Genomic DNA, 16,426 nt, shown 5'->3' with positions numbered 1-16,426 from the left:
CATCTGAAGGCGTATAATCATACATCTCTTTGCTGAGATTACTTCTTTGCAACCACTGTAGCACTGCGCAGTCTAATCTTTTAAGATAATGCTTGGATCGTGCTCCTTTGTCCTAACTTAAGACATTAAAGACCCCTAACGGAAATATTGAGGTAACCAACCCATTGACACAATCTGGAACCAAGGATTTACTGTTCCTTAGGCAAAACACCTCCAAGTTCCAGCAACCTTATGCGATAGCCGAAGAATATTCATGTATATGTAAATGTTTGCTTATTTAAATCTCAAACAACTCCTTAGTTCTGCAGCACAAGGAGAAACTGCAAATTGGCGCTGAAACATGTGGAAACCCAAGTAGGAAGAGAAGACATCTTTAGCTACTTTGCATGAACCACTTTTGCCATTGAACTCCCTTCATTTCCAAAAGTTTCCATAGTACAGAGGCAAGAATGCACCCATGGCTATTGCCCAGGCCCACCAACTACCCATTTTTCTCCTAGTAAAACAAATTACTACTAAATTATAACAGAAATAATTTAGCCCTCCGCACAAGGCTGGCAGGTTTCTTCCTCTCCAGCACTGCTAACATGTGATTTTAGACCCATCTTCTTATATACTATTCACCTTCAGCATTAAGCCCAGATATCCGATGCCGCCTCTTGTCAGAGCCTGTTCTGAAAGACTCGAAAACAGCCCTAAACGACTCACGCTCAGCTCGTAGTCTCTCTTGAAATATGTTTTGCTTCTTTGGTTCACCATTATTTCTAGCTGATATCAACTTCTCTTCTTCCGGCAAAGGGTTAGACTTCTGCATATATGTAGAAAGAATAAGACAGCTTATCGTATGGGTTCCATGTACACAGAAATTGAAAGCATATACCAACCAAATGTTGTATTATGAAGAACAAACTTCTCCAGAAAGTAACAAGAAAGTTACTCAGCAAGTTTACAAGCATAATATAGCTAAATAAACACCAACATGGAAATGACGATGATTCGAATAATTTAAATAATAGCGTTCGTGGAATCTCACCAAGTTGTATCCTGCACCAGGACCAATTAATAAGGATACATTGGTAGCTTTTGTTGCCCCTATCGAAAAGCCTCTTTTGGTCACCTAAAAAAAAGAAACACAAGTGAGCAGAAAAATTTAGCGAGTGAATGTTTTAATATGAACAGTACAACAGATTGGGAAAAAACAACAATCAGATTGGTAGAATCAGGTAATCTCTACTTCCTCGTAAGGATTTCGGTTAGCACTGTAATAGATAAAGTTAATAAACTGGAACAAGTTACAACTATCATCAAAATCATTCAACACCACCAACCTTATTGCTCCCTCTGTTTCATTTGGACTGGTACGAAGTTCAAAAAGGGTGAAGACGACTTTTGAATCTTGTGATTTTAAACTAAAAAGTTTGCAGAATATACCAAAATTACCGTTTTAAATCTTGTGATCTTAATGCCAAAGCATTCCTACAAGGGAGTGTCATCACTGATAAAATTGGAATGTTGTAATTAAAAACTTACTAAATATAGAAGGTGACATTCTTCTTGAAGCAGACTAGACGAAAGTACGGCATAAATTGAAACGAGTAATAGCTACGTAAACATGCCAATATGATACACACCAATGCCAATGTGAATGAAGAAACTTCCCATCAAGCGTAAATTTTAATGAGATGGAACCACTTACCACTCAAATCTTTCCTCCCGCTAATGCTAATGTAAAATTGAAAAAATAAATCTCCCCACAACCTTTCAATGACATGGAACCACTTAATTCGATTCCTAAAATTCTTTCCCCTTCGGGATAAACAAGATCTTTGCTCAAAGGTTTTCTCATCATTCCAAAGTAATCAATATCAGCTATATAGGTGCTTCTCTTTCTGATAAGTATCTAGACTAGTAATGAAACCCACTGATATAAAGCATGCGGATACCCAAAAAAAAAAAAGATAATTACACTCCAAACTTACAATAATATTGTTAAGAGAAGAAACATTGAAGTACCCCATGTGCAACCCAACAAAAAAAAATTAGCACATTTCCACATTTTTATTAGTTTACATTTGTGATCCAAGAGAATATGCTTGATTCATCTGCCCAAATTCTGCAGTCAGGAACCTCTATTATATGCAAATTAACAATGAAGCATGTAATGACAATCTAAACATAATTTGCCGGATGATCGCACCAAACAGTAACATAGGCACAGAAACAACCTATAATATGGAATACTCCGAACTCCTCATTTCCTTCCTAGAAATATTTTGGACTCCTCATTTCCTTTCTCAAAATACATCTTTTCAAAGTAAAAGCATAGAGTGGAAGGGGGAACTCTTCACGACAGTGTATCCAGCAGACCCTTGCTAGTTTTAAGTGACAGGAGATGAGACGATGAGAAGAAGAAAAGATATAATGACTCAAACACGTCAATCTTTGCTGGTAAACCCATCAGAAAAAAGCAGAGATGGAAAGAGACAGCTGAAAAGTTTTCACCAATCATTTTCACATAAAAAGAACCACATCAACAAAGGACTAGGAATAGCTATCGTCCATAACACTTTTAAGTTACCTGGTCACCCCAACGTACTGATTTCCCTTCTTTGCTGTAAGATTGTATCAACCCTGAGAGAGCATTCAAGTTTTTAGTGGCGTCTTCATTTCTTCGAGTATCATCTTCATCCAAATCAGATGACCATTTACTCTTTGCTAATCCTTTTACTTCAGCTATTTGGTCAACTTCATGGTCCGACTCCTGATCATCCTTTAAATCGCCTAGTATTAAATAAAATAATGAAATATAATTAGATGCCTTATTAGACACCATTCTGAAATCAAGAGAATGAAGAAAGGACAAATTTGTATGTATCAACTCCAGAATGATATACATAATGATAAAGAGATCCTTAGACTACATTTAATAGAGCCTAACTCATGTGACAAGTAATCATTCGAAGGGAGAATATGTTCAGCTTCAGCCCAGTGGTCAAAGATAAAGGGTTGACAGCTGAACCTTGGAATTAGCATAGTTCAACCACCATAAGAAGTTGGGTTCTTTGTGTTATTACACAATAAAATTAGCTCAACTTTGCTTTACGCCTCAAAACAAGCATATGAACTACAATTACTACATCAAATCTAAAAAAATTTAAAAAAAAAGGGGGGGGGGGGGCAATATCCACTGTTGCTAAGGTAGGAAACAATACACATCTACACCAGAACTATAGCAAATTTGATTTGGGATAATTATTCAGAAATGACTCAATCCATGCTAACTGTGAAATTGTTCACTAGTTAGAATTTGCATACAACAAGAAGGACGAGATCATCATAATAAATACAAACGATCCTAATGAGTAATGACAGAATCATGACCTACCATCAGCCAGAATATCCTCTTGGGGAGGTATACTAAACTTCTCAATGTTTTCTTCATCTAAAGCAGAAGGCATTCCCAATGAGTCATCATCTTCCATGTCCATGTCCACCTGCAGATCCAAAATAAGACCCATAATTTTAGAAGTTTCTACCTCCCAGTAGCACAAACCACACATGCTTTGGTAGTACCACCAGAAAAAGATGTGAATAAGACATTATAAGTTAGCATATTATCTCAGTTTTATGTTTTATAAATAAAAGCCACATTATTAAATGAACAAAGCTTAGGTGCCAAAAGGCGAACTATTCTCGAAGCTAAATAATGCCAAATTTACAAACCATGGGGTTCTTCTATTTTATTTTTTTGACAACGTCACAAGCCATGAGAAAATTTTACTTTATGCCAAAACTGTATAAAAGAAATTGTTGGACTCTCCAAGTAGCATTTCCAACACAATCATAGGCTAGTCTGTTTCTTTTTTCCTTTTATATTTAAAAGGCCAGACAGCTACTTCCAGATACTCCAAAGCACAGATAAAGGTGGCAGCATCCCATGCCATTAATCTGCCTCTCATACTTGAGTGGATGCCCAAGTATCCATCGGGTGTTTACACTAGGGGATGCAACAACTGGACTTATTTGATGTTATTTACAATAGACCCCATTCCTAGTTCCTACCTCCTCCTTTCTCTCCTCTTTCCTCTTCTACCCCCTACGCTCACACACACGGCCATGTGCGTGCATCAATTGAACCTAGGTTAGATAGTCAACAACAACCACCCAGTAGAATACTAGGTTAGATAATATTCAATGAAATATGAATAACAAAATTTACCTCTTGGATTCCACCCTCCTCCAGAGCATCTCCATGAAGTAATGACTGCCCCATTGTTGAAATAACACACAAGAACAAAAGACATATTAGCATCCAACTCCTAAAAGCTGATAAAACTGACTTCTTACATAAGGTCTAAAAGACCACACTAACAACAACTACTCTGAAATAAGTTGAATTGTATAAATCCACTTGAGAGTCCAGGAATGTAGAACCTACCCAACTATGCAACAGGATAGTTTTTAAGGAGAAAGTACCTTAGTATCAAGTTTCAAGTACATGGATGGAGCTTCCTCCCATTGGGCAGCCATCTTTTGCACGTCATCCCGCGTAAAACCATGTACATTCCTTGCTGCACATCCCTGAATCGACAAGGACATGAGGATAAAAGAGTAAATTCAGTGGATATATACAAGCTACGGAAGAAAATCAATAAATCAGACATAATGCTCGAAAATTTGTCATGGTACAAAGAAATACATGACTGAACTTACCGCTGGGTCCTTATAGGTCGCCTCTAGCAAGTACACTTCATAACCAGATCTCTGAAATAATAAGCAAACAAAACAATCATGGTAAACAGATGGGCAACAATCAGTTCCTCAAATAAATGTGATGGTGATTTTGAAGATGATAATCAACAGTTGGAGAAGCCACAATAGTACAGAAGTAACAAAAGCAGCGTGCATCACTGTAGGAAATGACACGAGCAATAAATTTAAAAAGCAAGGAGCACCATTCTGGTCCAAACTGCCAGAACTCCGACCAAGAGTGTTATTGCCACTTAACATCCAAATAAATGACAAGAGACCTAATAATATCAGCTTTACTTAGTCTCATCTTTTTATGAACGAAGACAATTTATGCAGCTACTAGTATAGTTAGATGGACAATCTTGGTGGACAACTTTGAATGACTTGCGTTGAGTCTTAATTTAAACCTTGAACATATCTTTTTTGAAACCTACCGGGTGTTTTAAGAATGAAATAATTGCCTTCTAAGAAAAATGTATCTAGAAAGACTACATAAGCCACATTCATGATGTTATACAACAGATAACCAGACTGAATAAAATAAACAGGAACCTACCGAGTTACTTGGAGAGAGTTTGATTGCCTTCACACAATGAAATTTACACTAGACTCTAAATGCTTAGCTCAAATTTCAAAATATATGTATAACAAATTCAGGCAAATCCCCAACAAGAAAACTAAACTACAGTAAGTCAACTCAATTTTGCTACTTCAATTACATGAACTCAACGAGCATTACTCAGTCTCATCACAAAAAACAGAGATAAAAAAGAAGGATGACAAGGGGGCTTGCTCTGATGGTAAGCAACCCCCACTTCCAACCAAGAGGTTGTGAGTTCGAGTCTCCCCAAGAGCAAGGTGGGAAGTTCTTGGAGGGAAGGATGTCGGGGGTCAATTTGGAAACAGTCTCTCTACCCCAGGGTAGTGGTAAGGTCTGCGTACACACTACCCTCCCCAGACCCCACTAAGTGGGATTATACTGGGTTGTTGTTGTTGTTGTTGTTGGTTCCAATTTATGTGATACAGTTTCACTCGGCGCGGAGTTTCCGAGGAGTTTAAGAAAGAAAGAATTTTGAAACTTGTGGTCTTAAAATATGCTATACCGTTTGTGTGGCTATAAAACTTATGAAACTTATGGTCTAGCACATGCCATATCATTTGTGTGGCTATAAAAGTTTCTCATTAAGGGGGAAATGGAAAGTTGAAGTTAGATTGTTTCCAAATTATGACAACAACAACAACAACAGCCCAGTATAATCCCACAAGTGGGGTCTGGGGAGGGTAGTATGTACGCAGACCTTACCCCTACCCCGAGGGGCAGAGAGGCTGTTTCCAAATTATGAAAATGTCTTTTTTAAATGGACTAACAAGAAAATAGTGTCACATAAACTGAAACAGAGGGAGAATAATTGATCACAAAGAGGTGTTCATAATGAAAGATCCATATACCAACTCCTCTGAAAATTCATGCATAATAACCATCGAACTAATTCTATGTAATAGCAGAAACAAGTCATCAGCAGTTACGTGGCTCCTACCTGTGGAGGCTCAAGCCAATACAGAAACTGACTCTATACAGAAAACCAAATTACTAGAGGACAAGCTTAGTGGCTCGAGATATGATTCAAATATCTTTTGGCTACAAATCTGAAACATAAACCGTACTTCAATTATATGGTTTATTAGTTGCTTGGCTTCTCCACATATGAATTGCTTTCATCAAATCAAGCCCTTTTTAACACATCTCTCTCACAACACCCCCCCCCCCCAAAAAAAAACCTAAGAAATAAAATTTTGTTCGAGTAGAGAAGAAAACTTCCATTTATATGATTGTTAACAGAGCAACTCTTCTCTTAGCCACCATGATCATAAAAGTTATTTAATAACATCTATCCGGCAAAATACATAGATACAGATACACAGTCGTCATCCACAAATTTATACTTTCTCAATACATGTAGCATTTTAGCTGTATTTAGATAACCAGCAGTGCCTCGACAGCAAAGCAAGTTCTGCAGATGATAAATCTAGAAATTCTACACCCATTTGTCATCCACAGATTTCTAGCTTTTATAAAGAAGTTGTAGATCCAAAGAAATGCTATTAATTTTTGCTCTATTTTTCCGTTGCTCTAGCTGGAAATTTTAGCACCATCACTAGTGATAATTGAGCTTGCTCGCCGAAAATTCACAATTCTGCATTGTTTAGGTAAAACTTAGTCTGAAGCTTCAAATTTAATGAAACTGCACGTCAGGAATATGACACTCTTATCCTATAATTTAGTAATAAAAATTAAGTTCTATAATCTGTCCAAGTTGATGTATGAAGCTTTGTGGTTGTTGAATAGCAATTATATTCTGAATCAAAAAATCAACAACCCAAGATTTCAAAATCCTACCACAAACCAAACAACTATATAGACTGTTTTTGGTAATATCAACACTTGCTTGAACCTTTTCTAAAAAATCAAGTAACACTTTCTTGAACTATAGCAAGTTAGCAACCCCCTTTTATAATCTTAAACGAACTTTCACCTAGAACAAAATTCACAAGTTCCAAAATCCAGGAGCCTATCCAATCAAATCGAGACGTGAAAAAGATAACCTTGGCAATTCCTATCACATTTATATCTAACACTAGAATTGAATTTCACTGTGAACAAAACAAGATAAAGCAAAAATGTCTTAGGCGAACTGCAAAGCAACATCACCACTAAATTATTGATACCACATTGGCCAAACAAAACTGAACACACAAGACATGGTGCTTACTTTTACTTCTTCAGTAAATCTACTATCTAAAGAAATGCATGATAAGGTGTTCAATATGAGATCATTACTACCCGAGAAAGGAATAAATTTCTAAATAGTACAAAGACAAAAAAGGAATAAAATCCTAAATAGTACAAAGACAAGTGATCAGGAACCGATACTTTTGAGTGGACAAAAGAAAATAGAAATTCAGGAAAAATGCACACCGTGAATTAAATAAATTGCAACTGACAAAAGCTGATAGTACAAGACAACTATAACAAAAGTTAGGATTGGATGGAGTGAAAATCTTCAAACACGCAGTTTAGACAAAAAGTTCTATTGATCAACTAAGGTTATATTATTTAGAACTCCAAAGAACTAACAACCTATAAAACAGTGACAAACCACATATAGACAAACACAAAAGGTTATGAATTTCAGACATCCAAAGTGCCCTAGAAAACAATTAAACAAGAGTATAGCACGTGAACTGGTTGCGTAATAGAGAGAACTGAGAATATACCTTTGCAGTTGCCCAAAACTGAGCAAAATCAGCTACCCGCAGATTGCGGTCATCCACTAAGATGAGGCACAAATACCAGCAACAAATGGGTCAATTGCCGAACAAAACTGCATCTGTAGTTAGTAAACTGAAGGCAGTGCAACGCACTGCATGACCACTTAATCTATAATTAAACTATGGTTTAACTTTTAACTAGACAATCTAGCATGACTCGAGAACCAATGTGCTAACTATTATCAAGAAACCTATGAGACACTGTTTGCCTTCGAGTTTCCTAGATCCAACGGAAGTGGAGGTTTTCTTTAGAAATATGCTACAGTGGAGAGCAACAAAGGACATGAAAAAACAGCTGATAGCAGTGTATATTCATATCACAGGCAAATTTCAATGAATCTCACAGACATATTAAACAAAAGAATTGCCATTCAGCTGTAAAAGGAAACATTGATGCAAATTATTCCAGATGTCAGGCTTAGATGATGGTCAAAAAGATGAAATATGGTAATGCAGAGTAAGAGCAATCCATTCGCCCCAGAATATCATACCAATTACGAAAGAGAAAGCCCCCTCATCCAGGGTCTTTTTAAAAGACTTCAACATGCTGGACCGATAGGCCTGAAACACAGAGAATCAAATAGGTAATAGGTAATACTATATACAAGTCACTAAATTGCAGAAAATTAGGAAAAGCAAATTAACATCATGATGAGTTGGGCAAAATCCGAACCCATAAAGATCAACCAGGAATTTCAAAAGATCATTTCTACATCATTGATTGATTCCAAAATCGCTACAGTCTGGATGAGTCAAGCTTCTTGAAAGATGAAATTATGATATACAATTACATCAACATTAAACCCACAAGAGAAATAGCAACACATGGGCACACTATCGCCTAGTGCTATGTTTCTGTTACTAAAGGAATAAAGGTATAATAAATCAGTCACATAGTGATTACGTCATAGTTTTAAGCAAAAAGTATGTAATAAATATGAAAATGTTTCTTTGTAGATACGGAACTCAACCACCTCACACCCCTAACCAGTAACCAAACAGTGGCTTTTCCCAATTTGCTCCCTTGGTGACTCAAACACTCAACCTCAAGGTTAGAAGGGGAGAGCCCTTTCTACTATGCAATCCCTAGTTGGGTTTGGTTTTTTTTTTTTTTTTTGGGGTTGGGGGGGGGGGGGAGGGGGAGAATAGAACCATTGTCACTTGTATGCCTGATTTCACATCCATAAAAATATTTCAATCGTTAAGCGCCAATTCGCGGGAGTAAAAACAATAGAGGATACTTAAAAAGGATTTATTGCACTTCCCCCTAGCGTTGCATAGTAAGCACTTGAAGAATCTAAATGAACACACAAATTGTGCCCTTAGAAAATTGGAAAATATGGACAAACCGAAACTCAAAATCAACACTGTTTTCTCTGAATGGTGCACACCAAGTTGTAAATTCTCCATACAAAACCAACTCATACTAGCCTTACAAAGACTAGGCAAAGCAGAACATACTTGGCCTTAACTTTAGCTCTATTTCTTTGGTCTTGTTAAATACAATCGGAAATCTGCACAGCTTGTTACTCTTTTTGGGCACTAACTTGGTGCTTTTTCTTTCATTAATAAAAGTCTTTGTTACTTATAAAAAAGAAAATGTAACCATGAACTTGGGTAACCAAATAAAATATCCTTTTCGAGTAAAAGATTGAACTTCTGTACAAGTCATCTATCACTAGATCTTACAATTTTATGGATAAACCTCAAATACCAAACAAGAGCTTTGCATGATCAACAACAAAAAGATGAAAGGAAGCTATATCAGGCCTAATTCCTGATCCAAGATGAGAACTGCAGAAGTAAGCGAGCACCTTATTTTCCTTCTTTTTATGTGGTGGTCGCTGTGGCTGGGGGGGGGGGTATGGATTCCACTCCACTGTAAATAATATAATTTATAACTAATGGCTCCAAATTTAAATCATGGAAGTTCAGTTATCTCTTAAGCTTAGATAGAGATGTCTTTACCTCCTCCATCTCAGGTTCATAGCAGTATTCCATGACCTTCTTTGTGATTTTTTTGCTTCTGACAGAACCAGAAGATTTTGAAATCTCACTCTCTTCAACCTGAAAGTACTTGCTTTATAAATTTTTTGGGAGAAGTCTTGTTCTAACTAGAAACGGATATTAATAGGAGGCTAGAATATATGAAAGAAATAGAAGTGGGGGATGTCGACAATCAAAAGAACTTCAAGCAAGATTACGAGATAGGAAGACCTTATCAACTTCAGTCATGAAGTAATCGTCCATTGAGTGAATGCGAGGCGCAGTGCCACAGTTTTCAATCTCAAGGTCACGTAACATCTTTGCCAAATAGCTCTTTCCACTCCCTGAAAAAGGTAAAATAAAGCTGAAAATACAAGCAGACAATTTAAAAGAGAGAATCCAAACTCTTTAACCTTGTTACATATGTTTCTCTACAGTACGCTATTGCTTTTAGTAACAATTTTCAAATAAGAATGCAGGTAATCAAGTCACAAAAGGACATATAACATGAATGCCTGCTTTCAGTGGTTAGCAGAGAAAGTAACATATCAGCCCATGGTAGTAGCCCTCAAGAATCTATAGATCACAACGTATCTACTTCTTTTCAGAAGATTTACATGAAAACATTGTAACATCATCTTTAAAAGATGAAAGCAAATGATCATACTTCTCCTGCCCCTACTCGGAGGCCTGGGACCTTGGCTTAGTAATGAAGGAAGGGAAGCTCTTCGAGCTTTCTCCGCCACAAGGCAATCTTCTAATAGAGGGGAAGAGGCAGAGCTCAACCGATTCTGTGGCACAAGATGCGTTGGTATTGCAAAGACAGGAATGAGTTCACAACGTTCAAATAAGCTACTCGACCGACTAAAGCTAAAAGGAAAAAAGGAGATGACTCTAGTTGTTGAGTACCCTGAGGAATGTACCAGATCGACTTCTAGTTGTAGCGGATCTTACATCGGTTCTAGCGCTTTCTCGAAGCAAGGAGTATGCCCTCGTGTTTCAACGAGAACACCGAAAACCTAATTCACGGCAAAAGCCTTTTGGGTCGGAAGCTTCTTCTTTTCGATCTGGTAGGAGGGGAACTGATGAAATTCGGGAAAAACATGGAAGAGGTCGCTATACTTGGGGGGGGGAGACATGACCGCGACTTAAGAAAAAAGTACCCTTGAAAAGACAGTCAAATTAGATGGAATGATGAAGAAGACCAACATATGTAATGCGACAAGGAAAAAAGTGAATCTCAACGGATCCCAGTAACCCAGGAAAAGGATAGTTCTAATCCTACATCACACTTCAATTTTAACCATGACAACTGCAAAAGGAGGGAGAAAGGGGGAGAGGGGGGGGGGGAGTTAAAAACAAGTTCATTCATAATTAACTAATACTCGTGCAGAGAGGTACTCTCTAATTTTCGGTGGTCTGGAAGAATTGTAAACACCTAATATGTCTCAAGCAGACTTAACATAGTAAAGAATTCAACTTCCTTTTCCGATAACTAGAAGGGCTCACCTTTTTCTTTTCCTTTTCTTTGGGGAAAGGGGGAGGGGTCTCTTAATCAAGTAATATAAGGATCATAATTTTCATTTAAAGATCTCAAGCTTGTAGTTCATCATATGTCAACTAAAAACAAAATGGACAAGTGCATAACTAAATGAAATAGTTCCTGGCAAAGAAAGAAGCACCTGGAAGCCCCCGAAGAATTATAACAAGATGATCAGGGCGGGTAGCACGGTATGGATGCCTTAGTATGTGAGAAGCATCAATGACTTTTGACTTCTCCAAAGGTAGGTCACGCAAAGTTTGTTCACTTCCTCTGGAGCTCATAGATGATGACGTATAGCGGAGCATATGGAGTTCCTGGATAACACAAAATCAGATATATTAGGCCTGCTTCACCATAACATAACACCAACATAAAAGGGATATCAACTTGTTAAGTCAAGAAGCAAGCTAAAGACACAGAGGTGTACATCTGTTATTAAGAAGACCCTCTTTCCCGCTGAGGGTGCAAAAGAAAAGAAAAGGCCAAAAAAGACAGAAAAGAGAATTAGAATCCCAATACTTGACAGAACCACAAAATCGCACAACAGATTAGCTTAAGAAAATGTTAGGCGATATTGTTTAGGCGTGCATAGGATGTTGTAAGATTCAAAGTTATCAATTGGGAGCACATCCAAATACACATCATATGAAGTGCGTACGTCATTGTGAATCATATTGCAAGGATTAGAACACAACTAAAAATACATAGGAGATCAATATATGGATGAAGAAACAACCAATTTTAGATAAGCTACCACAGATATGCTAGAAACCGATGTCAACAAGATAATGCAGAAAAGATCAAATTATTATAGTACGACATTTTCTTTACAATTGAGAAATCCCAAAGGACCATTGGCACACGGTTCGAAACATCAGTAGATAATAGGCCCACCCAAATTGTTATAGCAAGACATACCAACAATAACAAATAAATAAGTTAGAAACACAAAGAGTTGAACTCGTAGAACTCGTATACCCCAAAGCCTGCCTTGCAAAAGTAGAGCATTGTTTCAAATCTTTCACAAATTCGAAAATTTAATAGTAGAAGACCGTAATCTTGATTGGTAAAACATAAAATAAGCTGGCCTTAATTGAAAAAAACACATAGGAAGCATTTTTTTTGGTGTTTATATTTTAAATATGCATAAGAACTTGTATCAATATCATGTGAATCAACATACAAGAAGGCAATCATTTCCCTGGATTTCCCTGTACATCAAAGTAATTATCACTACTCAAGAGTTTGATCCTATAAGTACTGTGTATTATCCTAACACAAGAAGAAGAATGAATTTCTTTTTTCCTCTTTCATAACCCACCCCACCTCCCAAGGATATCATTAGCAGTTCCCTTTAACCAGCTCGAACTCCTAGTCAACTAGTTGGAAGTGGAGGCACCTCCCGACCACGCTAACCCTTCAGTTAAAGAATGAACTGTTTAGGATCAATAGAAGAGACAAATGGTTAAAGAAAAAACAAGATCCCAAATACCTCACAATAAATTTAAACAGTCAACTAAAGGATTAACATGCATATCCCAAATTAGCAATAACATTAACGATCTAAGAGGTAAATTGACAATGTAATCAATCATTATAACTCATCCGTTCTTCATATAGTACACAGTTCAAGAAGAGTGTAAACAAGAGGTACAATCTTTTCAAAGGAGGAAGGTAAAAGATCAAACTTACAAATACCTACAACATAGTTATACGTGGCAAACTAACAAAAACATCAATAGATGGAAACCATCAAGAAAGAATATACCAGGATACTGGTTCTCCTTTAGAATTACTTCCAAGTAATTAGTATTGGTACTCTTGCTGTTGCTTTAATCACGTATAACAAATTATTGATCAAAACTTAAGGTTTCAAGAACAACATTATAGTAAAGTAAAAGCAGATCAAACCCAATAATAATGAAGTTACAGACACAAATTAATATGAATTTTGAAACTTTTAATATGTATAATTTCAATATTTATTTGATAAACTAGGCAATCAATCAATATATATAAATAATAGCATATCCTTAGTCAATAGATAAAAAATTGCAAAGCCAAGAACACTAAAACGCCCCAAAAAGCTGAAGAAATACCTCATTTGCAGATGCGGAGGAAACATGTAGATTGGACTGATAACTTGATATGGAATGATTATATTCAGGAGGTGGAGGATAAGTTGATGACAAAGGAGCTGAAGAACCAACAGAAACTGGAAAAAATGAGGCAGATGTTCCAGGTGGTGAAGACAAAACAAGCCGCTCATGCCGAGGCGGCTCCATTGGAAGAGGAGGTGGTGGAGAAGCTGGAAGGGGCGGCTGGCTAGCAAATGCCTTACAACCCTGTTGTGCTGAATACAAGCTCATGCCACTGCCATTCACTGAATTAACAACCCTTTGGTCGTATGACGAACCATAGTGAAGTAATTTCGACTCCATATGACTATTTTGCATTGCATAAGCAGCCTCCGAATAATGGTTAAGGCTATGACCGTGACCATCCATGGGGGTCTGTTGTCCATGATACAGTTTAATCTGTCGGTCGTGCTCTACATTGTGGCGGTAACTATCAGCTTGAGGATTACTGTATTTGTAACCATTTTTTCGTGGCAAATAATTGTCAACTTCATCATATCCTAATTTTCCAAAATGTTCTTGCTCATGAAATGTTCGTTTTCTATCCAAATTACCATAACCTGGATCAATACAACTTCTATTATTGCTAGTTTTAGCACCTAAAAATCCATCAAACTTTCCGTATTTTCCACCATCAAAGCTACCATGCCCCATGTCTAATTCGTGATTCGCTGCACCAAACTCACTAATCAGTTTCAATCTCCTTTCGTTATCAGTTGAAACCCTAGCTAAATTTGTCAAGTTTTCGTTCATAAACGAACCTGTTGAATCATCGATTCTCATTCTCTTTACTCCAACATTACCGGAATCAAAACTAGGGTTTGTATTTTCATATGCATCGGACGGTCGCGGATGAACTTGAGGGGGCATGGAGGGCCCAGCGCGATGATCGACGAAGGGGTCGTAAGCCGCCGGTTGGGGTGGAAGTGGAGGGCGGGGGAGGGATTGATGAGGAGGATAAGGTGGATATTGGGTGAAACTAGGATTTGAAGGGAAAGGGGGTGGGGGTGGGGGTGGTGCAGGGCAAAAAGGGAAGTGTGAGATTGAGCAAGTAGGACAGATTCTACCTTGGATTGGGGGTGGTGGAAGATGAGGACGCCATGAATGATCCATCACACAATCTGGAACTTTGCACCGGATGAATCGATTGGGGTTTGGGGTTTGTGATTGGATCACTGGGGTGAAAATTGTCTGGTTGCTTGAGAAAAGTGAAGATGGAAAGGGAAATACAAGAGTGAAGATGGAAGTCTTGAGGGTCTTATTTTGGAGGGGTAGGTTTTTAGCATTCACGAGATCTAGAATTATCTTTTTAATCACCTTTTCCTTGTCGGTAACAGATTACTAAAACCAATGTGAAAAACAAATATAGAGGCTGTTTACCTGAGATTATAAGCCGCTCTAGCTCATAAGCATTTTTTTTTTAATAAAATTCAAAGTACTTATAAATCAAGTACTTACAAGTCAAAAATAGGTCATAAGTTGTCAACCTAGCTTATGAAATTTTAGCTTATAAGCATTTTACGTTTGATCAAGATTTTTATTATTTTATTTTTAAAATATTTCTTTTTAAAACAAAACTCCTACATCGATACTCACTGCCTCAAGTATATTTTCAACCTAAACCCCCCGCCTCTTCAAGTCTGTAATTCTCATTGACTATTTAAGATAAGCAAATTCTCTATTTCTTTGCATATTTATATCTATGTGATTGTGTATTAGTCTTTGAACAGTATGTAATAAATGAGGACATATCAAATTTTTGGTGTATTGCTTTCTAAGTGTTGTGATGATGAAGACAATGTTTGTTTCTCTTCAAATATTATGTCCTATTTAGGTTTATTTTTTACCAAGAAGCTTTTGTCAATTTATTATTATTATAACTTATGATTATATGTTTATCATAAAATAAATTATATTTATTATAAAAATTATCTTATCTAAGCACAGTTGTATTTAAAATAAAATGATAAATAAAATATTTTCTATTTGAACCGATCTAAAATCTAAAATTTTGAAGAAATTACGCCCTTATAGGTGTAAATAGTTATAAGGTTATTTAAGTCATTTTAACAGAAAAAGAGCTTCTCAACACTTTTTTATCAAATACTGCAACAACTTATTATCAATTTCAGCACTTGTACCCAAACACGTAACTGCTTATTTATTAAATCAGTTTCAGCACTTAAAAGTACTTTTCAGCACCTATTGTTTATTAGCTAATCCAAACGTGCTCATAGATTACTAGTAGCAAATTTTTTTTCTACTACTTTTAATCCTCAATTAGTTGATGTTAGGGTTGTCTAAGGTGAGGGGATGGCCCAAAACCGGTCTGGTTCATACCGATTTCGGTACCATTCCATCTCGGTCCGATTGAGGGTAAGGGTAGGAGATTTAGGTAATGGAAACGAAGAGCGGGAGGGTGCCGGAAAAGTTACCGGTAGAACCTATCCAGTTGTTACCCTTGGAAGTTCCTTGGTTGTCTCGAGATTGGTTATTTTACCTTTTCATAGGGATAAAAAAATATGACAATCCCGAGATTAATTATACCATAATTTTTTCCCAACTAAACATGGGATAAACTTTTTTTAGATTTTGTCCCGAAATTAATTATTTCTTATCCATCATTCCAAACGAGCCCTTAAGGTACATGAACCAGTACCCTTAATATTTTTTTATT

At 36.9% G+C, this 16,426-nt stretch overlaps 1 protein-coding gene across 1 annotated transcript; it reads right to left on the bottom strand.

Annotated features, from left to right (window-relative positions):
- Positions 1 to 378: 378 nt before the first annotated feature.
- Positions 379 to 15,005, bottom strand: LOC104236109 (uncharacterized). The gene is made up of 13 exons (XM_009789984.2): positions 13,711 to 15,005; positions 11,751 to 11,925; positions 10,300 to 10,412; positions 10,051 to 10,149; positions 8,574 to 8,643; positions 8,029 to 8,084; positions 4,714 to 4,764; positions 4,477 to 4,581; positions 4,220 to 4,264; positions 3,386 to 3,494; positions 2,579 to 2,781; positions 1,034 to 1,117; positions 379 to 808 (listed from the first exon to the last, which is right to left on the bottom strand). The coding sequence occupies exons 1-13, from the start codon at positions 14,860 to 14,862 to the stop codon at positions 617 to 619; spliced, it is 2,454 nt and encodes an 817-aa protein (XP_009788286.1). The 5' UTR covers positions 14,863 to 15,005; the 3' UTR covers positions 379 to 616.
- Positions 15,006 to 16,426: the final 1,421 nt, after the last annotated feature.

Source organism: Nicotiana sylvestris, chromosome 6 (genome assembly GCF_000393655.2).
Source record: "Nicotiana sylvestris chromosome 6, ASM39365v2, whole genome shotgun sequence".
NCBI lineage: Eukaryota > Viridiplantae > Streptophyta > Magnoliopsida > Solanales > Solanaceae > Nicotiana > Nicotiana sylvestris.
This window is presented reverse-complemented; position numbering and strand designations above follow the sequence as displayed.